Source organism: Mastomys coucha, unplaced genomic scaffold (genome assembly GCF_008632895.1).
Source record: "Mastomys coucha isolate ucsf_1 unplaced genomic scaffold, UCSF_Mcou_1 pScaffold8, whole genome shotgun sequence".
Lineage (NCBI taxonomy): Eukaryota > Metazoa > Chordata > Mammalia > Rodentia > Muridae > Mastomys > Mastomys coucha.
In genome coordinates this window covers 19045948-19071039 of record NW_022196914.1, presented here as the reverse complement: position 1 = coordinate 19071039, position 25092 = coordinate 19045948, and the positions used below count along the sequence as shown (strand labels likewise).

General features: G+C 35.1%; 1 protein-coding gene across 21 annotated transcripts in view; it reads right to left on the bottom strand.

Moving 5' to 3' along the window:
- Cdh18 (cadherin 18) overlaps positions 1–25092 on the bottom strand; it is a 904392-nt gene that overhangs the window by 92420 nt on the left and 786880 nt on the right. For all 21 annotated transcript variants that reach the window (XM_031359900.1, XM_031359898.1, XM_031359903.1 and 18 more), the window contains one exon: positions 11692–11859. In XM_031359900.1, coding sequence (XP_031215760.1) covers positions 11692–11859 — 168 coding nt within the window. The remainder of the gene's footprint in view (positions 1–11691; positions 11860–25092) is intronic.

Genomic DNA, 25092 nt, shown 5'->3' with positions numbered 1-25092 from the left:
CCACAGGGTCAAAAATGGAGAAGAGACTGAGGGAAAGGAGATCCAGCGAACCGCCCAACTTGGAATCGGTCTCAAGGGGAGGTTCCAAGGCCTGACACTATTACTGATGTTATGGTGGGCTTACAGACAGAAGCCTAGCATGACTGTCCAGCACAACAAGCAGCTCAAAGAGTCAGATGTACATACTTACACCCAACCAATGGACAGAAGCTGGGGACACCTGTGGTTGAATTAGGGATTAGGGAAAGGCTGGAAGAAGCTGAGGAGGAGGGTAATCCCATAAGAAGAACAGCAGTCTCAACTAACCTGGATCCCCGAGATCTCTCAGACATTGAGCCACCAACCAGGTAGCCTACACTGGCCGGTCCGAGGCCGCTGACATACAGCAAGGAACTGCCTGGTCTGGCTTCAATGAGATAGGAGGTGCCTAAACCTTGGGAGACTTAAGGCCCCAGGAAGTGGGGAGGTCTGGTGTGTGTGTGGAGGTGTAGCTTGGGGGGTCATCCTCTTGTAGACAAGGGGGAGGAGGAATGGGATGAAGAACTGTGGGAGGGTGGATCGGGAGGTTGTTAACGACTGGACTGTAAAAACAAATAAACGTTGTAAAAAATAAATTCAGCTCTGTCAATCTATCACTCAATCAACTGAGCAATCCAATCAGTAAAAATTCTAACACAAATATCAGAACATAAATACCCAAAATAAATAATACAATATATAAATGGGATAATGAAGAGGTATTTAACTTAAAAGGAAGTATATATTGGCAATTTGAGAAATTCATTTTTAAATTACTTATGTAAGTATTATAATATGATTACACCATTTCCTTCTTTCCTTTCTTCACTCTAAATCTTTCCAGATACTCCTATATCCTCTCTTTCAAAGTTTATAGCCTATATTGTCTTTATTTTTACATACATATATGTATATGTCCATTAATATAGATTACTAAATATCCAAATACACTTAGCTTGGTATGCATAATGTTGCTCTTTTAGGAATGAACATTTGGTATTTGGAAGCCCATTGTGGTGTTTGCCCCTGGGGAAGACTACTTTTTCTTCCTTCAGCTTTTCTTAAATGAAAACACAAAGTTCTCAAAGGAAGAAATACTGGCTAAGAAATATCTAGAAAAAATAACCTAGCAATTCAGGTAATGTAATAAAAACAATGTTGACATTTAATTTTATAGTAGTTAGATCTTTGCAAAGATCAGCAAAGCAACCAACATCAGATGCTAGAGACATTGAAGGAAATGGAGCCCTTATTCTCTTTAGGTGGCACTGCAAATTGGTACAGACACTCTAGAAATCAGTACACAGAATTCTGAGAAAGCTAAAAATAAGTATGTCTACCATATGGCCCAGCTACACTACTGCTTGACATACACTCCAAGGACTTGAAGTCTTACTTTATAGAAATGTTCAAAGGGAATCTAACTAAGTGAACTATGAAGTTTTCAATATTGGTCAGCATTGCTTACATTATTATCTATGTTGGAATTCAGAATTATAAATGTATCAATGCAGAATTTTAAAAACAGGTTAATGTAAAAAAGATTTAAAAATAACCTTTAATAAATTCTGTGCTGTACATGTAAATGCCTTGACATTTCTGTATTATAATTATTTTTGTTATAAAATTTTATATTATAATTAATTTTGTATAAAAAAGAGTCATAAAATTAAATAATATTCATAGGTCTGGAATATTTTACAATGTTGTATAAACCTAGGATTATTATTCTCAATACTCCAAACTATTTGTATATTTATCTCATTTCCTTACTTGGACTGCTCTTAGACAGCTGAAGATCATGAATTTCATTCACAGAAATCAACTTTACAAATGGATTCATAAGGACAAGCATGAATTCTAAATAAAAGTTAATTCTTTTGTGTTGAAATTAAGACAAAATACAAGGCCACATCTGCTCTTACTTAAAATTTATTTCCAAGATATTCTCATTCTTAAGCCTATGCTTTTCTCTTTTAAACATACAGAAGTACTTTTAAAGATAATTAAAGTATCTTTAAAGTTTTATGCTAACTTTGCTAACTTCCATTTGTGAGAATAAATCCTACTAAACCAATTACAATTTGTCATACTAATTCTATTAGAGATTATAAGAACTTTGCTTGTTTCCTTAACATAAATGCCAGTAACTGCTGCTGATGGTTCCAGATACCCAGGGTGTCTACAGTGAAAAGCAATTGTATTAGATACTTAGGACTTGAATGGTATAAATCTCAGAAATGTCTGTCATAAGAGCAAAATTGGAAGCTCACATTTCCAATAGAAAGAATATAAGTTTAATCTCATTAAGCTAAACACTTAAGAAAGTAAGTGAACAGTAATACCTCTAAGAAAACCAAGCAAATACTCTGTTAAGAAAAAAAAATCACTTTGAAATTCATAAGCATTTTTGATGTTTTTCATTAATTAATCATATCTTCAGATGAATTTAATTTAAATCATGTCTTCTGAGCAGAGAAATCTTGTTCTATAACCTAAATTACAAATTAGCTCTATAAAAACAAAGTTGAAATACCTTTAGATAATTTGGCAATGATAAAAGACAAAAACCTCATATTTCTACAAACATGTGAGTTAGGGCATAACTCCTGATTTTTCAGAAGTTAAAGAATTACAAGAATGTATTCAAGAGTTGTGGGTTAAAGCCTAATATGTAGGGCTGGAGAAATGGCTCAGCCGTTAAAGGCTAGGCTCACAACCCAAAATATGAGTTCAGTTCCCAGCACCCACAGATGTCTCTCCAGCCACAAAAAAAAAAAAAAAAAAAAAAAAGGCACTTAGGAGGCAGAGGCAGGTGGATTTCTGAGTTCATGGCCAGCCTGGTTTACAGAGTGAGTTCCAGGACAGCCAGTGCTATACAGGGAAACCCTGTCTCAGAAAAAAACAAAACAAACAAACAAACAAACAAAAAGCCTAATATGTATATGTGCCTCTGTGTGCATGTGTGTGTGTGTGTTTGTGTGTGGTATATGTAATAAACAAAACAGAATCTAAGTTAAACTTCACATACAAGACAAATTAGGAAAATGCACAAGTATTGTATTTCCACAAAAGGAATACTCTGAAAGAGATGGTTGCACAGACATTTGCAAAGAAATAAAAAACAAACAAACACACAAAACAACCAAACAAAAAACCCAAACCTGTCTAATCCCTTCTATGACATGAGCATTGTCCTACAGCAACATCAAAAACATACAATGCATACCTTCAGGTATTTTATCATTATTTGTTATTTAGTATTTGTGAGTATTAATTCTGTTCCTGAATTCCACATTAAGATGTGTATCTCAATAAAGCCAGGCACATATTTTTCTTGTTGCTATAACACTCATTTTTATGGTATAGCATAATCTGAGAGATATGCAATCATAATGTGATTTAAAAATCATTATGTTGAAATCTGGAAGTGAAATTCCTCCAGTATTCTTCAAGCTCCAGATTGATTTGCTTATACAGGATCTTTTTTGTTTTGATATGAATTGGATATTCATTTGATATAAAATGAATGTTATAGTAACAAGAAAAATATGTGCCTGGCTTTATTGAGATACACGTCATAATGTGGAATTCAGGAACAGAATTAATACTCACCAATACTAAATACTAAATAACAAATAATGATAAAATAACTGAAGGTGTGCATCTTATGTTTTTGATGTTGATGTAGGACAATGCTCATGACGTAGGAGGGGTTAGACAGATTTGGGTTTTTTTTGTTTGGTTGTTTTGTATGTTTGTTTTTTATTTCTTTGCAAATTTCTGTGCAACCATCTCTTCCAGAGTTTTCCAATTTTAGTGATGAATTGTGTAAGTAATTTTATTTCTTTAGGTATTTGGAGCTTTCATTACAGATGTCTTTTGCTTTCTTGGTTTAGGTTTATTCCAAGATAGTTTATTGTCTTTGATGCTATTGTAGATGGGTGTGTGTCTATGATGCCTTTCTTTGGGTGTTTCTTATTGATTCAGAAAGGGTACTGATTTGTAAATTGATTTTCTACTTGCCATTTGACTAAAACCTTTTCAATTGTTTGCAAAACTTTTCTGATGCAAGTTTTAGGATTGGTTCTATATAATGCCATATCAGCAACTAAAAATAATTTAAATTATTTTCATATTTGTATGCATTAATTTTCTTGTCCTACCTTATGGTTATAGCTAAGACTTTTAGTATTGTCCTGAAAAGGATAGGGATAATGGGCAGCTCTGTATCTCTCCTGATTTCAGTGGAATTGCTCCAAAACACTGTGGGTTTCTCCTATCCTGTTATTATGTCCTCTCCAGTGCTACTTTCTCAAGAATTTTTATCATGAAAGTATATTGGATTATTCTGTTTTTAATTGGTTATTCCACTTATTTACATTTCACATGTTCTTTTACCTCCACAAACCCCGTATCACACCCACCCCTGCTTTTATGAGGGATTATTCTGTGTCTATTAATATATCCATATGATCTTTTTCTTTTGAGGGTACAACAGTGCTGCTGAGGGCAACACACACAGAGTACACATGATTCAGATGACTCAAATTGGATATTACAGAAAAAGCCTCTTTCTTCCAGTTTAATTTTCATGGTTCCATAAAATACTACACAACCTGCCAGGTGAAGGAAGCAATTACATCGATACTCAACTGTAATCTAGGACAGGTTACCATCTTGGCAAGATGCAGGCAGGTGTGGAAAGTAGCACTCACACATCAGTGGTAACCAATAGCTATCTAACTGGACTGAAGGCCATTGGAATTATGCATGTTCTGGAACCTAGTCAGCTTCTTGTTAATAGGGCCATCATGTATCTGAAAAAAACATCTGTTCTCACCACTTTGCTATGCCATCTAAACTTGTTACATTCTTAATATTATATTTATACCCACAGATAAGTACAAATACCCTTTACATGAAACAGAAACTACTAAAGAAAGAATAATTGGAACCAATGCAGTTATCAACCAAATGGTCCATACCTGGTGGAAACATTGCATCACAGATCTTACATCTATGGCTCAGGAAACATCATAAAAGATGTAACAGGATGATTGTAGGCCAGAATATAGAAAGCTGTGTAAGAAACAGGCTTTCTTTGAAATTGCTGCAGTGTATATATATATATATATATATATATATATACATATATATATATATACATATATGTGTGTGTAGAATATGTACACTCACATATTTATAATTATATAATATATTTGTATATGTATATATATGTATGTTATATGCAAATGAATATGGATATATGTATTTACATATATACATTTGTGAATATAGACACATTGATGTCTATGTATCTTATGTAACAAACATATTCAAAGAGAAAGATGCTATCCATTCAAGAGTGGAAGGGCAAGTGAAGCATTCAATGGAAGGTAGCCAGGAGCGATTAGAGGAATGAACGGGAAGAAGTGATACAATTGTGTTGAAATTAAAAACATAAAAATTCTTTATTGCTAATATCTCAACTACTCACATCAGCTTTTAGTGAGCATGAGTGTCTTTCCTGGTCAAGAGTGGAACTTTGGTGCTCACGGAAACTCACTGGTATATGCAGTGGAGGATAAGGCAGCAAGCTACAACGTTTGATCATTTTTCTATTTTTCTTCTTTTCCTTTCATTTGTTCTGTGCTTCTCTCTTCCTTATTTCCTTCCTTCCTTCCTCCCTTTCTCTGTCTTCCTTTTTTCTTTCTCCTCCTCCCCTTTATAGTTTTCTTTTTTTTGTTTTTTTGTTTGTTTTTGTTTTTTGTTTTTTGTTTTTGTTTTTGTTTTTTTTAAGACAGAGTTTCTCTGTGTAGCCCTGGCTGTCCTGGAACAAACTCTGTAGACCAGGCTGGCCTCAAACTCAAAAATCCACCTGCCTCTGCCTCCCAAGTGCTAGGATTAAAGGCATGCGCCACCACCACCTGGCCTTATAGTTTCCTTATTTCAATTTCTTTAAGGCAGTCTCATATAGCTAGGACAGGATTTTAGTTTTCTAAATAGTTGATAATGAATGCCTGAAACTAACTTCTTTTTCCATCTTCCAATTGTTGTAATTACAATCCTTTGCCCCCACAATCAACTAGTAACTACTTCTCAACATAATGCAGTAATGCTATTTATTTTATACAATCACTCTGTCCTGTGGAAAAGACATTTACATAGTATACTGTGGGGAGTAATAACAACTTATCCTTAGTGAAACTCTCAGAATAGGAGTAGAGCCCTTCAAATCTCTGCTTTACCTATTAATTTTATGTGCATTTTTAATTCCTTGTTTTCAACTCAACAATGTTAAAACTATCCTACACAGAAATATATCCCCAAAACTATTTTGTGAACATTTTAGAAACACTCTTCTATGTAATTTTTATTGTGAAACTTCAGGAACTTAGAAATATACAATGGTTTTACTAATAAAGATTTTTTTCTTACTCCTTATACATATTTTCAAGTAAGAGCCTTGAGTCATAGTCAACCAAGGGCAAAATCAGCTTCTTCTATATTGCTGTTATTTTTGGTATTTTGACTATCATATGAAACACAAATGCTCTTTTTTGGGGGGTTTCAAGACAAAGGGGTTCTCTGTATAGACCTGGCTGTGCTGGAACTCACTCTGTAGACCAGACTGGCCACGAACTCAGAAATCTGTCTGCCTCTGCCTCGCAAGTGCTGGGATTAAAGGCGTGCACCACCACTACTATGAATGTTCTTTAGAAGTGTTTTTATTTACTTGGTTCAGATCAATGGGAAAAACTCCATGTGCAGCAGTTATAGCTATGCAAAATATATTTCTTTACTAATAAATTTTTAACACCTTAATCTACTGACTGCAGAATAGATACAATATTTTTGGCATACATGTGGCGTTATTCCTCATGTTTCTCTGCCAGATTGCTAAATTATCAGGGTTATTAAAAATAAGAAGCAATACTATAAAGTGTCTTTTTGTTTTTCTAAGCTGTATTCCTCAGCAATGGGCCAAAACTTTATGGAAAGTGTGCTGTAAAGTTCCCTGTGAAGCTTCATTAGCAGAGAGTGAACAGCAGGTTTAGTTTAACATGACAGATCTTGAGATACTTACGGAATCAAGTTCGTATGCAAATGAGCACTGGTGTCCATCCAGTGTCATTTCTGCATTAATCATAAACAAGTGAGTCAGTCTATGCTTTTAAACCTTGAAACCAGGTATCCCCATTTCCATCATGACTAAAGCGAAGAATGCATAGTTTTGTTATTAGTTTTTGTTTCAAATAAAAGGCTGATCTTCAGCACTGACAATCTATTGTTCAGAATATTATTTTTCATAATTTATCTAATGTGTTAATGTGTGTGTGTGTGTGTGTGTGTGTGTGTATGTGTGTGTGTGTGTAGCCGTGACTACGAATGCCTACAGAGGTTAGAATATGACATCAGATGTTTGGAGCTAAATTACAGATGCTTATGAACCTTAGAGCTGAATCCAGGAGAGCAAAGTGGCTCTTCAACACTTTGTATTTCTATAGCTACCATGTAAGATCTTTGTATGCTCTGTTCTAATTTCCCCATGAACACTCATTGCTTTACCTTGAACTTTTAGTTTATATATTAAATATCTACTTTTAAGCTTCAGGAAACGAACACAGCTCACTCTGATGCTTCCCTCTGCAGCTTCCTCATCAGCTTCCCTGAGAGCATCATGCTCTGCTTATTCCTTTAAGGCATTGGCTTAAAGGAGTAGTAGCATGACTGTGCTGCTTGTCCACATCATTAAGACTTTCTGCATATCAGCAATGTGCCTTCCTCACTTTCTAACAAGTTGCAATTTTCTTGGAATGGTTTTTAATTTTCTCTGTAATCCTTTGAATTCACAGGGTAACTGCTTGTTGCTGGAGGTTCCGAGTTCCATCAAATCTCAGTTTATCAAGCCATCCTAACTGAATGTAATCTCTCATTTTTAACTCAACATGAGAATCATGAATCTTTTTCCCCCAATGGAGAATTCAGGAGTAATTGTAGTATTATTAATTGGATTAACTTCAATTTTGTCTGCAAGTAAAAGGCCAAGGAGAAGGAGATATGTGATGGAGTGAACAGTCTCCAAGCACTCACAACAGATATAGTGTTTATTGGGTAAGTATGCCATCTTGTGCGGACATCATTCATGATAATCCAATTATAACTGTTACCTCAGGATCTGTGGTTACAGACCACTTTGGCAGATATTGTGATACTGAAACTGTTTGAAATATGTTGAGGATTAGTGAAATAAGATAAAGAAATCTGTTTCTGGAAAATCATACCCATAGAGTTGCTTGAAACAGGTCTGTCATAGACTATAATTTGTGAAAAACAAAATGTAGTTTTCCAAGTGCAATGAAATTAAGAGAATATGATGTGACACACTTATAAAAGAAGATTAAGCTAAGCAAAACACCCCTTGAGGGTGTTAAACCTTCTTCAAAATGGAAAAAAAATAGAGACATATCACAAAGGTAAGGGATTCAAACAGTAAGAATAGTAAGTAACATTTTTTGCTAAAATATTAATTTAGCTATAGATAAAGCTTAGGCCTTCTGCAATAGGATGCATGGAAACTCTCATGGGATTTTAAGAATCATAATATATATATGTATACATATATATGTATATACATTTATATATACATATATATATAATTTATTAAAAAGTATTATTTCACAATTTGAATATCCATGATAGAGCAATCCATTTGTTAAATTGTACCACATTAGCCCATTTTTTCTTGTAATGTCATCAAATGCTGCCAGAATTTTAGCACTGTAGCCAAACCAACCTCATTATTCCCCATTTTTGTTTCTGAATGGGCCATAATTTCATGCACCATATGCAATCTTTTCTCATGATTTCTTTGACTTCACTGTGAACTGGTAATACTTTCTAAAGCATACTTCAGAAACAGAAACCTGGTGGATAATGAAAAGCTATTTAGTTCACTAGTCCTTGACCACTTTACCATAACCCTTCCCTCCCAAGGCAGTGATAACCTTAATTGATTTTATTTTTTTCAAGAACTTGAAAGAGGAAAAAAAGTTTAACACAATGACTTTTAAATTAGAAGTATTAGGAAAAGGTATAGATTAAGGGTGTTCATTACATTTAAATAAAAATGGAGATCTTATCTTAAACCAAGCCTCTGTATTATAAAGTATGAATGAAGTTGAGTATTTCACTGCTGGAATGTGTGCTTAGTTAATGTGGCACATAAGTTCACTGCAGTGTACAAAGAGCAGAGAAGTAGATTCATATAGAGAATAAAAGTAACATAAAATATCCAGCTTAAAGAACACTGAATGAAGGCCGGGTGGTGGTGGCACATGCCTTTAATCCTAGCACTTGGGAGGCAGAGGCAGGGAGACTTCTGAGTTCGAGGCCAGCCTGGTCTACAGAGTGAGTTCCAGGACAGCCAGGGCTATACAGAGAAACCTTGTCTCGAAAAGCCAAAAAAAAAAAAAAAAAAAACAAACAAACAAACAAAAAAAAAACAAAAAACAAAAAAAACAAGAACGCTGAATGGAAACAATAAATCTACTAAACAGAGGGCAATAGGCTAACCATGCACATGTGACAGGTATGGTAGTGTAATGATTAGCACAGAAATGAGAAACTAGAACAGACTGTGATAGAACAGAACCTTCTTGCCTCTCAATAGGTAGCTTTAAAAAGTTTACATGGGGAAGGATAAGATTAGTTAATGCCTATATGCATTATAGTTAAACTGAAAAGTGAAGAGAAGACATTATTACCAAAGGGAAACCTGTTGAATTTACAATTAATGAAAAATGTATGGTATAACATTGCAGTTAGCTTTGTCAAATAAAGAGAAGGCTTATTTATTATGCAGAATGATTACTAAGTACATGAAAAAATGTCTATGACTTTGTCACTCATATTAGGTTAACAGAAAAAGAAAACTTTGAGAGCCCAGTTTAGAATGTTGTGAGTAAGGCAATCATACAAGATTCAGATGCAATGGTGTGGTAGGAAACATCTCTGAGTGTGAAGAAAGATGAGAATCCCAAGTTCATAGACTTAAAGAAAATTCTCACATGTCAAGAGAAACAGAATAGCTATTTGATAGGCAAAAATGTATCTACATACCTTAGTAGACTCTTGTATTATAATACATGATACCACAGTAGTACCAAATTATTAAAAATATAACATTATTCTTAGTTTTAATCAAAGTCAAACTGTCTTTTAGACAAGACAAAATAAATTATTCTGATTATATAATATCTTCATATCAAACTGTTAATCACATTTCTGAGTGTATCGGGGTCTAAGTCTGTTTCATACTATACACAGGATGCTATAAGTGGAAGAAAATAGCGGTACATTCAATCAAAGCATACATCTAATCTTTTCTTGTCACAGAGGTCAATTGCCTTTTGCTTTTTATGATGAACTGATCCTTTAACACCAGCCTTGTTATATGCCAAAATAATAAAATTAGAAATGCATTCCTTATCTAGATTCAAGTATAAAAGTCATATTTTCACATGCCAAAATAATAAAATTAGAAATGCATTCCTTATCTAGATTCAAGTATAAAAGTCATATTTTCACATGGTTCAAATTTTCATTATTATTTAACTCTCTTATAGAATCTTAATTGTTTTGTAAATGTAGTAACTTTTAAAGATGGAACTAGAGGTAGAGGTAAAAATAGAATACATGGCAGCTATTAGACTCATCAGTTCACAGCAGCTGTGGTTTCCCACACAAGACATTCAAAAGATCAAGTACTTATGAGGAGATGACTCTTAAGCCCCACCCATGTCTGAGAACCTATTTGGCAGCTATAGACAGACTACATTTTTTCTTGTGAAGTTGCTATTGGTAGGTTGTGCACATTTCACTGGTTGGTTCCATCGTTGTTTGCCACGTGCACAAGGACAGTACTAAGTGGCCAGCCCTTGTAAGATGGATATCTGTGACAACTTGCATATGGGATTGGTGTGGACACTCATGGTTATTTGATTAAAAGCTCACTACAGTGTCTGCCATATCAGAAACATTTCAATACATTTTATTTATATCATTGACACTGAGGTTTGAATAAAATCCAACTCTTTTCACCACTAACATCTCCTTGCCAATGTATTGCCTTTTGCATTATAAATTACATTTTAGGTGTTCAGATTCTATTCTGAAATCCAACCATATTAACTCAGTTTTAACCACCTTTAGAAGACATTTGTATTTGTGTGTGTGTGTGTGTGTGTGTGTGTGTGTGTGTGTATTTGTGTAGTATATGCATGTGCATGTATGTGCATGCACAGGTAGTATTCATTTTAATTTTAAAATTTCAATTTCATAAGCTAAATATGAAATAAATCCACAGATGAAACAGCCACATCAAAATCCACAGTAAATATATCCATGACTGTTTGAATAAAACATATGAACTTTGTAACAAAGATTTCATTAGTTTTATAATACACTAGACATGTCTGAGAATTAGAAGGCAGTAGGTCAAGTGATACCTTTACACATGACTAATGAAGAGACACAGCACAAAGGCGAGCAGCAGGGATGGGATAAAATAACCTCACTTGATGAAACAGTACATTATGTATTCAATTATTTCATTTGTTTTGCATAATGAATGGTGATAAATGCAACATGTAGGCAATAGGTACATACTCTGTGGGAAGCGTGGTGGGTTGTCATTGACATCAGTCAAGGTAATGTTGACAGTTGTGGATCCTGAAAGTCCACCAACTTGCCCAGCCATATCTTTGGCTTGAATGACCACTGAGTAATGCTCTCTGGCTTCTCTGTCCATGTTGTGTAAAGCTGTTCGAATGACTCCTGGAATATGCAAATTCAAAGACAACAATCAGTAAAAGCTGTACATTGAACTCATAACATTTTTGAGACAAATGAATAATATTTCAGTACTGGTTTTAGAAATAGCAAATTTTAAGTGAGAGCTACATTTAGAAAAAAAAATCACATCTCATTCTTTTTCAAACACCAAGTCACTAATACATTTGTTTGCATGCACATATTAAAACAGGGTTTTTTGTTTTGTTTTGTTTTATTTTTGTTTGTTTATTTTTTGTCTCAAAATAAGAATTTTTTATTGAATGTTTCCTTGGTTAGATGCCTCCCATGGTAGCTTTCAACCTAGACATTCATGAGGCATCAAAGGACAATTTCCGAATATATTTACTCTCTTTCTACACTGTGGAATGTAAATATCAAACTCAGGTCACCAGGCTTGGTAGAGATGTCTTTACCTATTGAGTCACTTCATTGACTTGCCAGACATTTCAAAACATCCTCATTACCATGGCTTAACCCCTGCTCACCCTTGAGACAAATAGCAGCAATGTTCACCAAGCTCACATTCCATTAGTCTTCATCATATCCTATTAGAAGTTACCAAGTGCAACTTCTTAGGTTAAAGTTTCTAAATAATTTTATATACAATATATCGACATAACAGGATTCAGTTGTTAGCAGAGTTTAAAGTAAAAAGAGAAGCTCTATCGAAAAGGTAAATGAGTCCAGCCACAGTATACAATACAGGATGGAGGCTAGTGTACATCTTTCTTTTTGTCTCTCTTCTTTTGCAACTGAATTGATTAGATTTACAGTGATTTTGGCTGGAAAGCCTTAGGCACTAGGAAAAAAGATATCACAATTTCAAACATAGTGAAAAAATAATTGAAGCCATTTGGTGAGAGATTTTCCCAAAGGTAAACAGAGAAAAAATTGATTGCTATCAAGATACATTCTAACAGTATGATAATACATGATTCACTTAATTCATGCATATGCAAAATCCTCTAGTATTCATCTTATAAGGAACAGTGCTTCCTCACATATGCTAATTACATAATTGGGAACAGGAATCATGTAAAAATGAACATGGATAGGATGCATAAAACTATTAGATAAATAGTAAACACAATAGATATTTGTAGTATTTGAAAACTAAAGATAATTTCATTAAGAAAAAACATAACATAAATAGGACTTTTATTTTATAGGAGAATAAAAAAATGTTGCACAGATTAATTTTTACCATACAACTATTAAATTGATATTTTACAGTTCATAAGTATCTAAAGAAAAACACAACCACTGCACAGTAAATGGCAATGTCCTCTTTTGTATACACTTTAAATGTGATTTTGAAGGATCGAGTACGAAAATATGTAAAGCTTCCTGCTCCAAAAAAGCACTGAAGTCACAGTATAACCCTTCTTGTGCACTGTATCTACTTCCTGAGTCAACTAAAAACAAACATAATAGTCACAGTGTAACCTTTCTTGTGCATTGTATCTACTTCCTGAGTCAACTAAAAACAAACATGATAGCCAAATTGATTATAAGAAAAACAAGTCATATTCAAGATCGACACACAAATCTCAGAAAAAAATATTGGTCTTGTGATCATCTAAATCTACAGATTTCTTTAATGCAGTCCAGTAAGCTGATGAATTCTTAGTCCTCATTAGAGGCATGTGAAGCAGTATACTAAAAGTTTGATAGCGTCATCTCTTTAAAAACTGATCACCATTAACAAACTTAGGGGTACCTAGAGGTGGCTAATTGCATTTCTTCTATCTTTTGTACATATTTATTTTAGAATGAGATTCCATGTCCCTTTAAAATAAAACTAGAAAGCAAAATGCAGCTGCATCACATAGATTCCTTAATTCTACTTCCTCACAACATTACAGACAACCACTGTCTCTCTCAGAGTGGGAATTTTTTTATATAAAATAAGTTTTTATTTATATTCTTATAGTAAAGGGGGGGGGACCTTAACTTGCAAGACAATTCTTGGGCAGTATGTACAACATACTTTTTATTTCCATGGAATGGAATCGAACACCGAGTGAGACTACAAAGTATACACTAGAAATTAGCAAATTCTGACAACAGACTAGGAAAAAAACAAAGAAATGAAGCCTAAAGATGAGAAACCCTTCACTGGGATCTGCTGACCACAGCCAGAGCCAGGGTCACACTGTCACACAGTGGCGACAAGTTCCAGGGCAGGAGGAAAGAAGTAGGGCAGAAAGCTGGACTGGGCTGTGGGTTTAGTACCAGGTAAGTTGCTCTTGGTATTTACATACAAAATAGTTGACTCTATATTTTAGAAATACACACAGAAAGAAATGAAGATTTGATCATTACTTTATGAATCTGTCGCTTTACAATATCGACATCATCAGAAATAGGGGCATTTCATTCAGATTCAAATTTCAGTAGCAGGAAATAAATATCAAAATATTATCGCTGGCCCTTAGTACAAAACCTCTCCCCCACCTAAAACTCCTTCCTAGCCCCACCCACATAGCCACGCCTACTCCTGAGAACCATGACAGGTTCATTTCACTGCCTCTGCCACCTCCTATACATACATACCAGCATCCCGGGGACTTCACGGGCACCTCATTACCATTTAACTTCCAGGGTTAGAGTAAGGGTCACTTTTGGTTTTCAAATTCCTATGAGTGCTAGCAGATATATAGCAATGTATATTCACATGTTTTTAGCTGATAAGAAGTTTTTTCTCCTAGAGCTCTATCTTCCTCTTCTTAATCATCTTTGTCTTTGGTCATTGCTGGCAAACACTGTAATTTTTTCCTTTTGAGCTGTTTACTATTTAAAAAAATTACATAATTTAAATATATGGTATTTTCTAATTTGGATTGTCTTCTTCATACCTACTTAGGCTTTTTCCTCCCATATTTGCCATATCTAAAGTTTCTTTGCTTGGAGTGTTAATGCTTCATTTTCTCTACGTAGCAATATTGGATCTCAATATATTAGTGTATCAATACCTCACTATATAGATATAGCACATATTACATAGCAAAAGATGTTTTGTTTACTGCTATCCTTGATGATCATAGACAATTGCTTCAAGTATCTGTGCACTGGATTTTATATTTGTTTGCTTGATAGGTTGCCTGTTATATTTGTCCATGGATCCACATTCCCAGTGATTACAGTATAAGTACTTTTTGAAAAAGTAAAATCAACATGGTCATAGCATATAACATTTTCATTAGCAAATTTTAAAGAAAAATTATGAATTATTGTTCCTAATTGTCATGTTACCGTATAATCTATATGCTGCCAATACAGCAAAAGAAAGTTAGTGTACGTATATGTTAAGGGAAATGCCTATGTTCCATTGTGATTTCTGATATGTTTTTCTAACAATATTTTCTGTACAAATTTAACAGGAATTGTTGCCTTTTCTTCTATGATTCTAGGTTAAATCAACAGAATATGATTGCCTGTGTATCATTTAATTTTGTTCCTTATTATATTCCCCGATAAATGATTGCAGCCACGTTAACGCTTGCTCTATTTTTTCTTTCTGAGCTTGTCACTTGTGTTTTCCAAGCTTCTTGGTAGGGAGGCACTTGTTACTGTGAATTATTCTCTGCTGAATACAAGCTCTCAATATTGAAACCTCATCTGTGGTTATAAACATTATTTCTTGAGTCTCATTTATTGGAAGACTTTAAAATTTTGTTTCTTAACTGATGGTATTCATATAACAACAATTCTCCAAAGTGTTTTCTTGCAAATTTAGCCAGTAAATAAGAGTGTAAGAGGAAAATATTATCTAAATTTGGCTCAATAGTTATCACCACAGAAGATGGCAAAATAAATATGCCTAATAGATAAGAATAAATAAATATGCATACATAATCAGATTGTTACAGAAGCTTCTTATATTCACAAAGCATTTGTACGAAGAACTTCTAAACTTCTCTTCATTGCCAACTAGACATTTTGCATTTTGCTCAATTGCTGGGAATCTAACACATTTCCCAAGCATAATAGACATTGCAAGAATTAATGAGCTACTGATCAAAAGAAGGGAAGTAAGCATTTGAGCATGTTTGAAAGTGAAATATGTTTATAAGATTAAAGATTTAAAAATATGATCTTACTTAAAATGTGTGTATAATTATGCTAGAAAAAATAGAAAGAATACTTTGGGATATAGGATTCTGAAACAATAATTTAGACAAGACCTTCAAGTTGCAGAAAATATAAGCAAATACTTATACTTTCATTTTGTTCCTTATTATATTCCCTGATAAATGATTGCAACCACTATATTTGCATTAAATTAGAAGACAGAACATACATATTATAGATATGGTAAATATTTTCAAAATACTTTTTAGAAACAATATACGAAAATTATAAAATAAGCCTCTTCAGTGTTAAAAACAAATGACTACATTATATTTAAATAAAACATACCTTACAGTTTCCAAAAAAACACTGATAGACATAAGAAATGATAAGTATGAAAAGTCATCATATGAATATAAATAAAAAGCCCAATAATATTCTAATTCACAAAATGCAAAGGTGGGTAAACTCACAAATGTAAAACCAGCAATAATCACAAAGGTTCAATGTAAACAGTGCTGTGAGGGACAGAGAGAGCAAGAGGTATAACTGCTGTTCCAGTAAAGTAACATGGTAGTCAGTATAAAAGAGCTTCATGGGAGGTTTCTTCTTTTCAACAAAGAGAGAGAAAGAAGAGAGAAAAAGAAAGAGAAAAGGAAAAGACAATGAAAAAGAAAATTTCATCATACTCTACCCATCTCACTACTGGGTCTATTTCTAATGATCATGAGAACAATATGCTTAAGATACACCTGTATCCTCATCAGTATAGTAGCAGTCACAGGCAGTAAAGAGAAAGAAACATCTTATATGTAATGCAGTAAGTAGTATCTAGCCATCAAAAACAAAATTTTCCCATTTTAGAAAACATGAATGCAATGATAGTCTTGTGCTAAATTAATCTGGGCACATGAAGAGAACTACTCAGTCAAATATAAAATCTAAAATGTTATGGTGAGGCTTGTTGATGAAGGGATGGGTGGAGGCTAGCAACTTCTTCCTATAGAGTGAACCGTGAGTTAAATACCTCATACTACAATGTGCCTCCCTCACCCCATACAATCTTACACACTGGTGAGGGTAAGAACAAACCATTGAATACTAGATGTCACAAATATAGGGTAGAGAATGGGATGAAAAGTTTTCAAATCTTTCTAAGGTATCATCTGGTAAATTAGCATTATAGGGGACCGTTACAAACTATATAGCAACAAACTTTAATTTCAAAAAGCCAGGAGGAGAGTGAAGATCTTCCTCTCCCAGCAGAATGATAAACATTTGAAGTGGCACAAATGCCTTGCCCAATCTAATTATTACATGGTGTATTTCTATGATTATGTAATATAACAACCCATCAATAGTACTAAATATTATATTTATGTATTGTCCTCTCTATGATCAAGTATAGGTTCATGTACATGTGAAATTCCACCCCCTCTCCCTTTCTCACTATCTTTCTCTAACACTAACATCAAAAGCAAAGCAAAACAGAGTGAAACAAAAAGTCAACCAAACAAACAACAAACAAAAACCCTTACAAATTGTTTTTTTTCTTAATCCCTTTCAATCTCAAGATGATAGCCAGACATCATCCACCTTGAGGGTACATATTTATCTAGTAATGAATCCTATAGGAAATTTCCTAAGAAATACAAGCCATAGTGTGCTTTCCTATCTCCTAGATGCCTCTCAATTTAATTTGGTTAATAAAAAAATGATTAATGCATATTAATATCAGATTAAAAGATCATTATATTTAGACATCCTATATGAGGATGTGTATCACAGGTATATATCTTGGTGAAAAGATAATCTCATGATTCTCATAGTTGAAAAAAACAGAGTAATTTATTCAGAATGAACAAAACATGGTATATATACTTAAACACATTTCACATAGTTTTTTTTTAATATTATGAACACTCAAAACTTAATATATTTAAAAGTTTCACTTACTATTCATTGCACTGCTTGATCTTTTTAAATGTAGTTTTGATTTAGACATATGAAAAACTCTTTGAATTACCTATTTCATTGAAATCTAAGTACTTCTTTCTATATGTTCTGGTTTTTCGGTACTGGTTTAACGAGTTATTTATGCTTCTGTAACTTCTTGTTTCCACTTAAAGATATATGATGAAATCTATCAAGTTGTACCATTCTTGTGAAAGAGAGTTCCATGTAATAAAGATTTGGAAGTATGGTTGAAGCAGAATAATTTGACAAGTGGGATCAATATAAATGAATGTATGAATCCAGAAAAACATATACATACACACATACATACATGCATACATACATACGTACGTACATATGTACGTATGTATGTACATACAGCTGCAAGGAGGCACAGATGTGTCTCAAGTGACAAAGGCACACTTAATAGGTGAAGGTCACAGTATATTATGGGTTGTACTTCAGCCTTTTATTTTTCTCTTGTATCATGTGTTTAATAAAAATAAAGATAAAATGTTACATAAGACACTGATATCACAAACTTTAAAGTAAGATATATATACATATATGTATATATATATATGAATATATATATATATATATATATATATATATATATATATATTGCTTAAAGCTATTACTTAATGAGCAAAAAGATGTACTGAGATTGAACTAGGTGGTAGAGAAGAAATTCAACCTCATCTGAAAATAGGCTGACAAAAGTCAAACCTCAGTTTGAGAGTGATGGTAAAAGAATGCCTCGTTCACGGCAGCTATTTAATGAAACCAGTTTTATTTTCCAGCACCAGTGCTGAACAGAACAGTGTGTTAGGGCCTCAGTGAATGTTGTTTTGTCTTTTATTTTCTAAATGCTGATGAAGAATTATGATAACTTTATAACTTCCCATTTTAAAAGGCATACTTTTAATATCTGGTGATAAAAAAAATTTTTGACAGATTTTCTAAACAAATTCTTCCTTGCTAATTTGGATATATACATAGAGATTGTACTGCAAATTCATACTTGTTTGACTTTTATAGTTTGGCTAGCTATATTATAGGCATGTTTTATTTATTGATATAGTTTGAGATTATAATTATATCATAACACAAACAAACTCAGATACATGAAATAATAATTAATGAAGAAAAAAAGGGGTCCATTGTATTGAAACAGAAAAAGGGAGTATATGAGTATATGAGAAATTTGGAAGTAAGGAAAGGAAAGGAGTAAATGATATAATTATTTAAAGATTATGATATAATTATATTATAATCTGAAGAAGAGGAAGAAGAAAAAGAAGAAGAAATCCTTTTCAAAATAAAAAAGAGAATGCTGCAACACAATACCAGGTGAAATATCTAGATTTTGAAAAAAAAATCTGAGAAAATATGGAAATGCAACATAAACTTTGTGCAAGTATCTCCTAATTCTAAACACTATGCAAGAAGACGTGGATTAACTGTAGACTTTTATTCCTCTATTAGTGAGCAACATGGAGTTGCCAATATCTTTATTGATTTTAGCACTCAGTAGAACCTACATATTGTAGAGTCTAACAAAAACTACTCTTCTCTATGAAGAGTTGAGTTGGAACTTTGATGGGTACTGCACTGAATCTGTAGATTGCTTTGGGCAAGGTGGTTATTTTTACTATATTAATCCTGCCAATCCATGAGCATAGGATATCTTTAAATCATCTGATATCTTTTATTTCTTTCTTCAGAGTCTTGAAGTTCTTGTCATACAGATATTTCACTTGGTTGGTTACAGTCACAAGGTATTTTATATTATTTGTGACTATTGTAAAGGGTATCATTTCCTTAAACTCAGTTCTTCATAGAGTTAGAAAGAGCAATTTGCAAATTCATCTGGAACAACAATAACAACAACAACAACAAACAACAGGATAGCGAAAACTATTCTCAACAATAAAAGAACTTCTGGTGGAATCACCCTCTCTGACACCCCCCCCCTTACCCTGGATTACAGAGAAATTTTGATAAACACTGCATGGTATTAGTACAGTGACAGGCAAGTAGATCAATGGAATAGAATTCAAGACCCATAAATGAATCCACACACCAACGATCACTTGATCTTTGAAAAGGAGTTAAAGCCATCCAGTGGAAAAAGGACATCATGTTCAACAAATAGTGCTGGCTCAACTGATGGTTAGTATGTAGAAGAATGCAAATCAATCCATTCTTATCTCCTTGTACAAACCTCAAGTCCAAGTGGTTTAAGGACCTCCACATAAAACCAGATACACTGAAACTAATAGAAAAGTAAGTGGGAAAGAGCCTCAAGCATATGGGCATCAGGGGAAATTTTCCTGAACAGAACACAATGGCTTGTGCAGTAAGATCAAGAACTGACAAATGGGACCTCATAAAGTTGCAAAGCTTCTGTCAGGCAAAAGATACTGTCAATAGGACAAAATGGCAACCAACAAATTGGGAAAATATATTTACTAATCCTATATCTTGTAGAGGCCTAATATCTAATGTATACAAAGAACTCAAGAAGTTAAACTCCAGAGAACCAAATAACCCTATTAAAAATGGGGTACAGAGCTAAACAAAGAATTCTCAACTGATGAATACCGAATGGCTGAGAAGCCCTTAAGGAAATGTTCAACATCCTTAGTCATCAGGGAAATGAAAATCAAAACAACCCTGAGATTCCACCTCACACCAATCAGAATGGATAAGATCAACAACTCAGGTGACAGCAGATGTTGGCAAGGATGTCTAGAAAGAGGAACACTCCTACATTGCTGGTAGGATAGCAAGCTGGTACAACCACTCTGGAAATTAGTTTGGCAGTTCCTCAAAAAATTGGACATAATACTACCAGAGGACCCAGCCATACCACTCCTCGGCATCCAGTAGATGCTCCAACATGTAATAAGGACACATGCTCCACTATGTTCATAACAGCCTCATTTATAACAACCAGAAGCTGTAAAGAACCCAGCTATCCTTCAACAGAGAAATAGATACAGAAAATGTGGTACATTTACATAATAGAATACTACTCAGCTACTAAAAACAATGACTTCATGAAATTCTTAGGCAAATGGATGGAAGTAGAAAATAGTATCCTATGAGAGGTAACCAAATCACATAAGAACATGTGTGGTATATACTCACTGATAAGTGGATGTTAGTCTAAATGCTTGGAATACCCAAGATATAATTCACAAACCATATGAAGCTCAAAATGAAGGAAGACTAAAGTGTGCCTGCTTCAGTCCTTCTTAGAACAGGGAACAAAATTGTGGACCTGTCTCTCTGCTGAGGCCTGGAGCTGCATAACATGTTAGTTAAAAGGAGGTAATGCATAATCCTGAGATATTTTATTATAGGAAAGAGAAATAAAGGTGGCCATGTAGAGAGAAAGAAAGGAAAGGAAGGAGAGGAGACGAGGAGAGAGAGAAAGGTGAGGAAGAAAGCAAAAGAGTAAGAGAAGAGAGCAAGAGAAGAAGAAAGGAAGCAAGAGAGCAAGAAGGCAAGAGAGAGAACAAAGAGCCAGAGAGAGAGGAAGAAGACAAGAGAAAGGGGAGGGGGCGAACTGCCCCTTATATTGTGTGAGGTGTGTCTGTCTGTGGGGTGGGCCATGCCTGCCTGTGGTCAGGAGACTGGGGGTAGGATCCAGCTAGAATGCTGGGAGCTTGGGGCATAGTCTACCTGACAGAGCACACATCTCCTGCAGGGGCAGCTATGGAGGTTGGGACTGAAACATGAGCCAAGGTCCCAGCAGTTATAGCCAAACTCCTTCAGTCCCTTGCAGGCAGAAACTGCCCACTGGGGCTCCAGAGTTCTAGACTGGGCCGAGGCTGCCTCAACAGACCACTGCCTCACACAAAACACTCAAAGGAGGAACTATGGAGACAAATTGTGGAGTAGAGACTGAAGGAAAGGATATACAGAGACTGCCCCACCTTGGAATCCATCCCATATACAGTCACCAACACAGACACTATTGTGGATGCCAAGAAGTCCTTGCTGACAGGTGCCTGATATAGCTATCTCCTGACAGGCTGTGCCAGAGCCTGACAAGTATAGAGGTGGATGCTCACAGCCAACCATTGGACTGAGCACAGGGGTCCCAATGGAAGAGTTAGAAAAGGGATTGAAGGAGCTGAAGGGGTTTGCAACCCCATAGAAAGAACAACATTATCCACCAAGCAGAAACCCCAGTGCTTTCATGGATTAAACTACCAACCAAAGAGTACACATGGAAGGCCCCATGGCTCCAGCTGCATATGTAGCAGAGGATTGGGCATCAATGAAAGGGGAGTTCATTGGCCCTGTGAAGGCTAGAGGCCCCATTGTAGGGTAATTCCAGGGCAGAGAGCTGGGAGTGGGTGATGGGTGGGTTGGGGAACACCCTCATAGAAGCAGGGGAAGCGGGGAATGGTATAGGGAGTTTTTGGGGAAGGGGGAAATCAAGAAAGGTTGTGGATAGCCCTGGGGTTGCTTGTATTTTGATACTAATTCTGCTGGGAGGGACTGAGAAGGAGAAATGAGTCACATACTCAGGTAACTTCTTGTGATCTATCCCCTAACGAATAAAGGAACCAATCACTGGGGGAGTAGGCAGGACTTCCAATTTCGACTGAGGAAGAGAGGAAGTAGGAGATAGAGAGGGTCCTTTGGGATGGTGATAGCATGAGGAAAAGATGTAGCTACGAGTGTCTCCTGGTTTCAATGGCAGACCCATCAGGACTTGCCATGGAGGATTTAGATTTAATAAGGCTTATAAGCTTAGGGTTTTAGTATGTTTCATCCAGGGATTGAGTTACCATTGTTTCTGAAATAAGTTTGTGCTGTGTTTTCCTTCACAAGGCAGGTCATCTGGGTCCAAGAGAGAGAGAGAGGTAAGGCTACAAAGCATGGATTTGTCTGGTGTGCACCACAAAGGCCATGGAGGATTTGAAGCATGGGGCTATCATTGTAGTGATCTGACAGTGGTAATTCTGCAAGCTGGGTGGAGAGGTTTTGGAGCTCTGAGTCTGAGAGTCTCCAGGAGATAAGAAATGGCCAGCAAGACCACTGGGGCAGAGTAGCTGGTTGTAGCACAGAAATGTGGTACTTCTTTTTTTTTTAACTTCTTTTTTATCCAATATTTTCTTTATTTACATTTCAAATGTTATCTATCCCCTTTCCCTGTTTTTTCCCCCAAACCCACATCCCATCCCCCATCCCCCTGGTTTTATGAGGGTGTTCCCCCACCCACCCAACCATTCCTGCCTCCTTGCCTTCACATTCCCCTACACTGGGGCATCCTACCCCCAGTCAGCTGACCACAGGCAGGCATGGCCCAGCCCACAGACAAAAAGTCAAGGCAAGTATGTTGATAAAGTCAACTGACTTTATAGCCTATAAATATTTGCATATTTTGTACTACAGAACTTTCATCAGTAAAATATATATAAGCATACAATTAAATATGCACATATACATTTCTTTTTGTTAAATAGGATTCCATATTATTGCCAAGGATAAATGCATTCAAGAGAAGTGAGAAAAATATTCCATACAAAAGAAATCATTTAACACAAAAGTTGTTTCAGGTGACTTTTTTTCAGACAGAGAAAAATCAAAGAGGTCATCTCACCTAGAGTGAAAAGGAAATTCTGAGATATGATACACTGAAATATAATCATTAATCAGCTTAGGAGATAAGGGCATGTGAACTACAATGCTTCAGGGTTTGGCTGCAAATAAGATGGACAGTCACTGACATATTTTATGTGAAGAAATAATATCATCTTAGGTTTTAGTACAATTGCATTGGATGTTCTATAAGGAAAAGACAGTGTAGCTGAAAGCAGGAAATGACTTAAAAGATTATTACAACACAAGTAAATAGACCAGAAGTACAGAGCAGTGTCAGATGTGGAGCATTTGCTCATGAAGGAGCTGTGTAGTATGGAAGGAAAAATGACATAAAGGATGATTGGAAATGTTTGGACTTAGAGCAGATTGTGAGCAGTATTTGTTTTATACTTCTGGTTTTATATACGAGTCCTTGTGTATGTGTGTGTGTGTGTGTGTGTGTGTGTGTGTGTGTGTGTGTGTGTATATTATGCTGCAAGCCCAAGTTTGAACTTGTTCAGTGCCACTCATATCAGAAACTCAAAAAACATATTCTGTGTCATACAGAATATCATCAGATCAATAAGAACATCCCTTCAACCCTATCATAAAGGTAAGATAAAAATCTTTTAACCTGATGACATTAGCAAAGGAACCAGTATATCATGATGCTCAAATATTGAATCCTGGCCACAACAAAGGGAAAAAAATGAAGACCAAAGAACAGGGACAAAAGATAAAAAACAAGAGGTGTGGCATGCTGGAAGAAAAGAAGTGTTTCAGAGAATAGGATCTGTTCAAGTGTGTCAAATGCTGCTGCTCTGTCAAGTAGGATACAACCAGAACAAGCTGCAGACTGAATTGAAGGTACAGGTATAATAATGGGAAGTGTGGCAGCCTGACCTAAATTTTAACAGTGGATATGAGGTGAGGGAAGTGTTATGTGAGGCATTTTGAAGTGAATTTTTAAAGACAAGTAGACTGGGGCAAGCTGTCTGATTACAAGTGGACTATGAGAAAGGGGCATGATACTAATGCACTCTGCGATTTGGCTTAAGGGCCCAGGTCAGTAGGGAGCCTCTACAGAATGAGAAGTGCTAGCTGAAGATCTCTGAAGAGTGTTAACTCCTGACTATATTAACCTCGATGCACTCAAGGGGTATCAGTAAAAAAGAATTATGGGTAGTTGAATTGGCAGCACCATCTAGAAAGGTCTTGGACTGACAAATGAAGGTAATAATTACAATTTCAAAGAGAAAAGTGAAGCTGATCTCTCTCCTATAACATACCAAAGATATGCCAATTATTATAATAAATGCTCAAAATTGTTCTTGATTGAATCTTCATTTCTTGAATTACATATAAAAGGCTACAAGAGTTATCTTTTAAGGACAGTGCATGAGATAAAAAAGAATCAGTCTTTTTGATCTTAATAAATATGACAGGAAATTGGCTATTTTGAGAGAATTGAACATGGTTTTATTTTTTGTTAATACACACACAGAGAAACAAACATATATGAGTCAGTTCAGAATACTCAAGGTCACTAAACTTATTTTTCCTAAATTTAATTTGGAG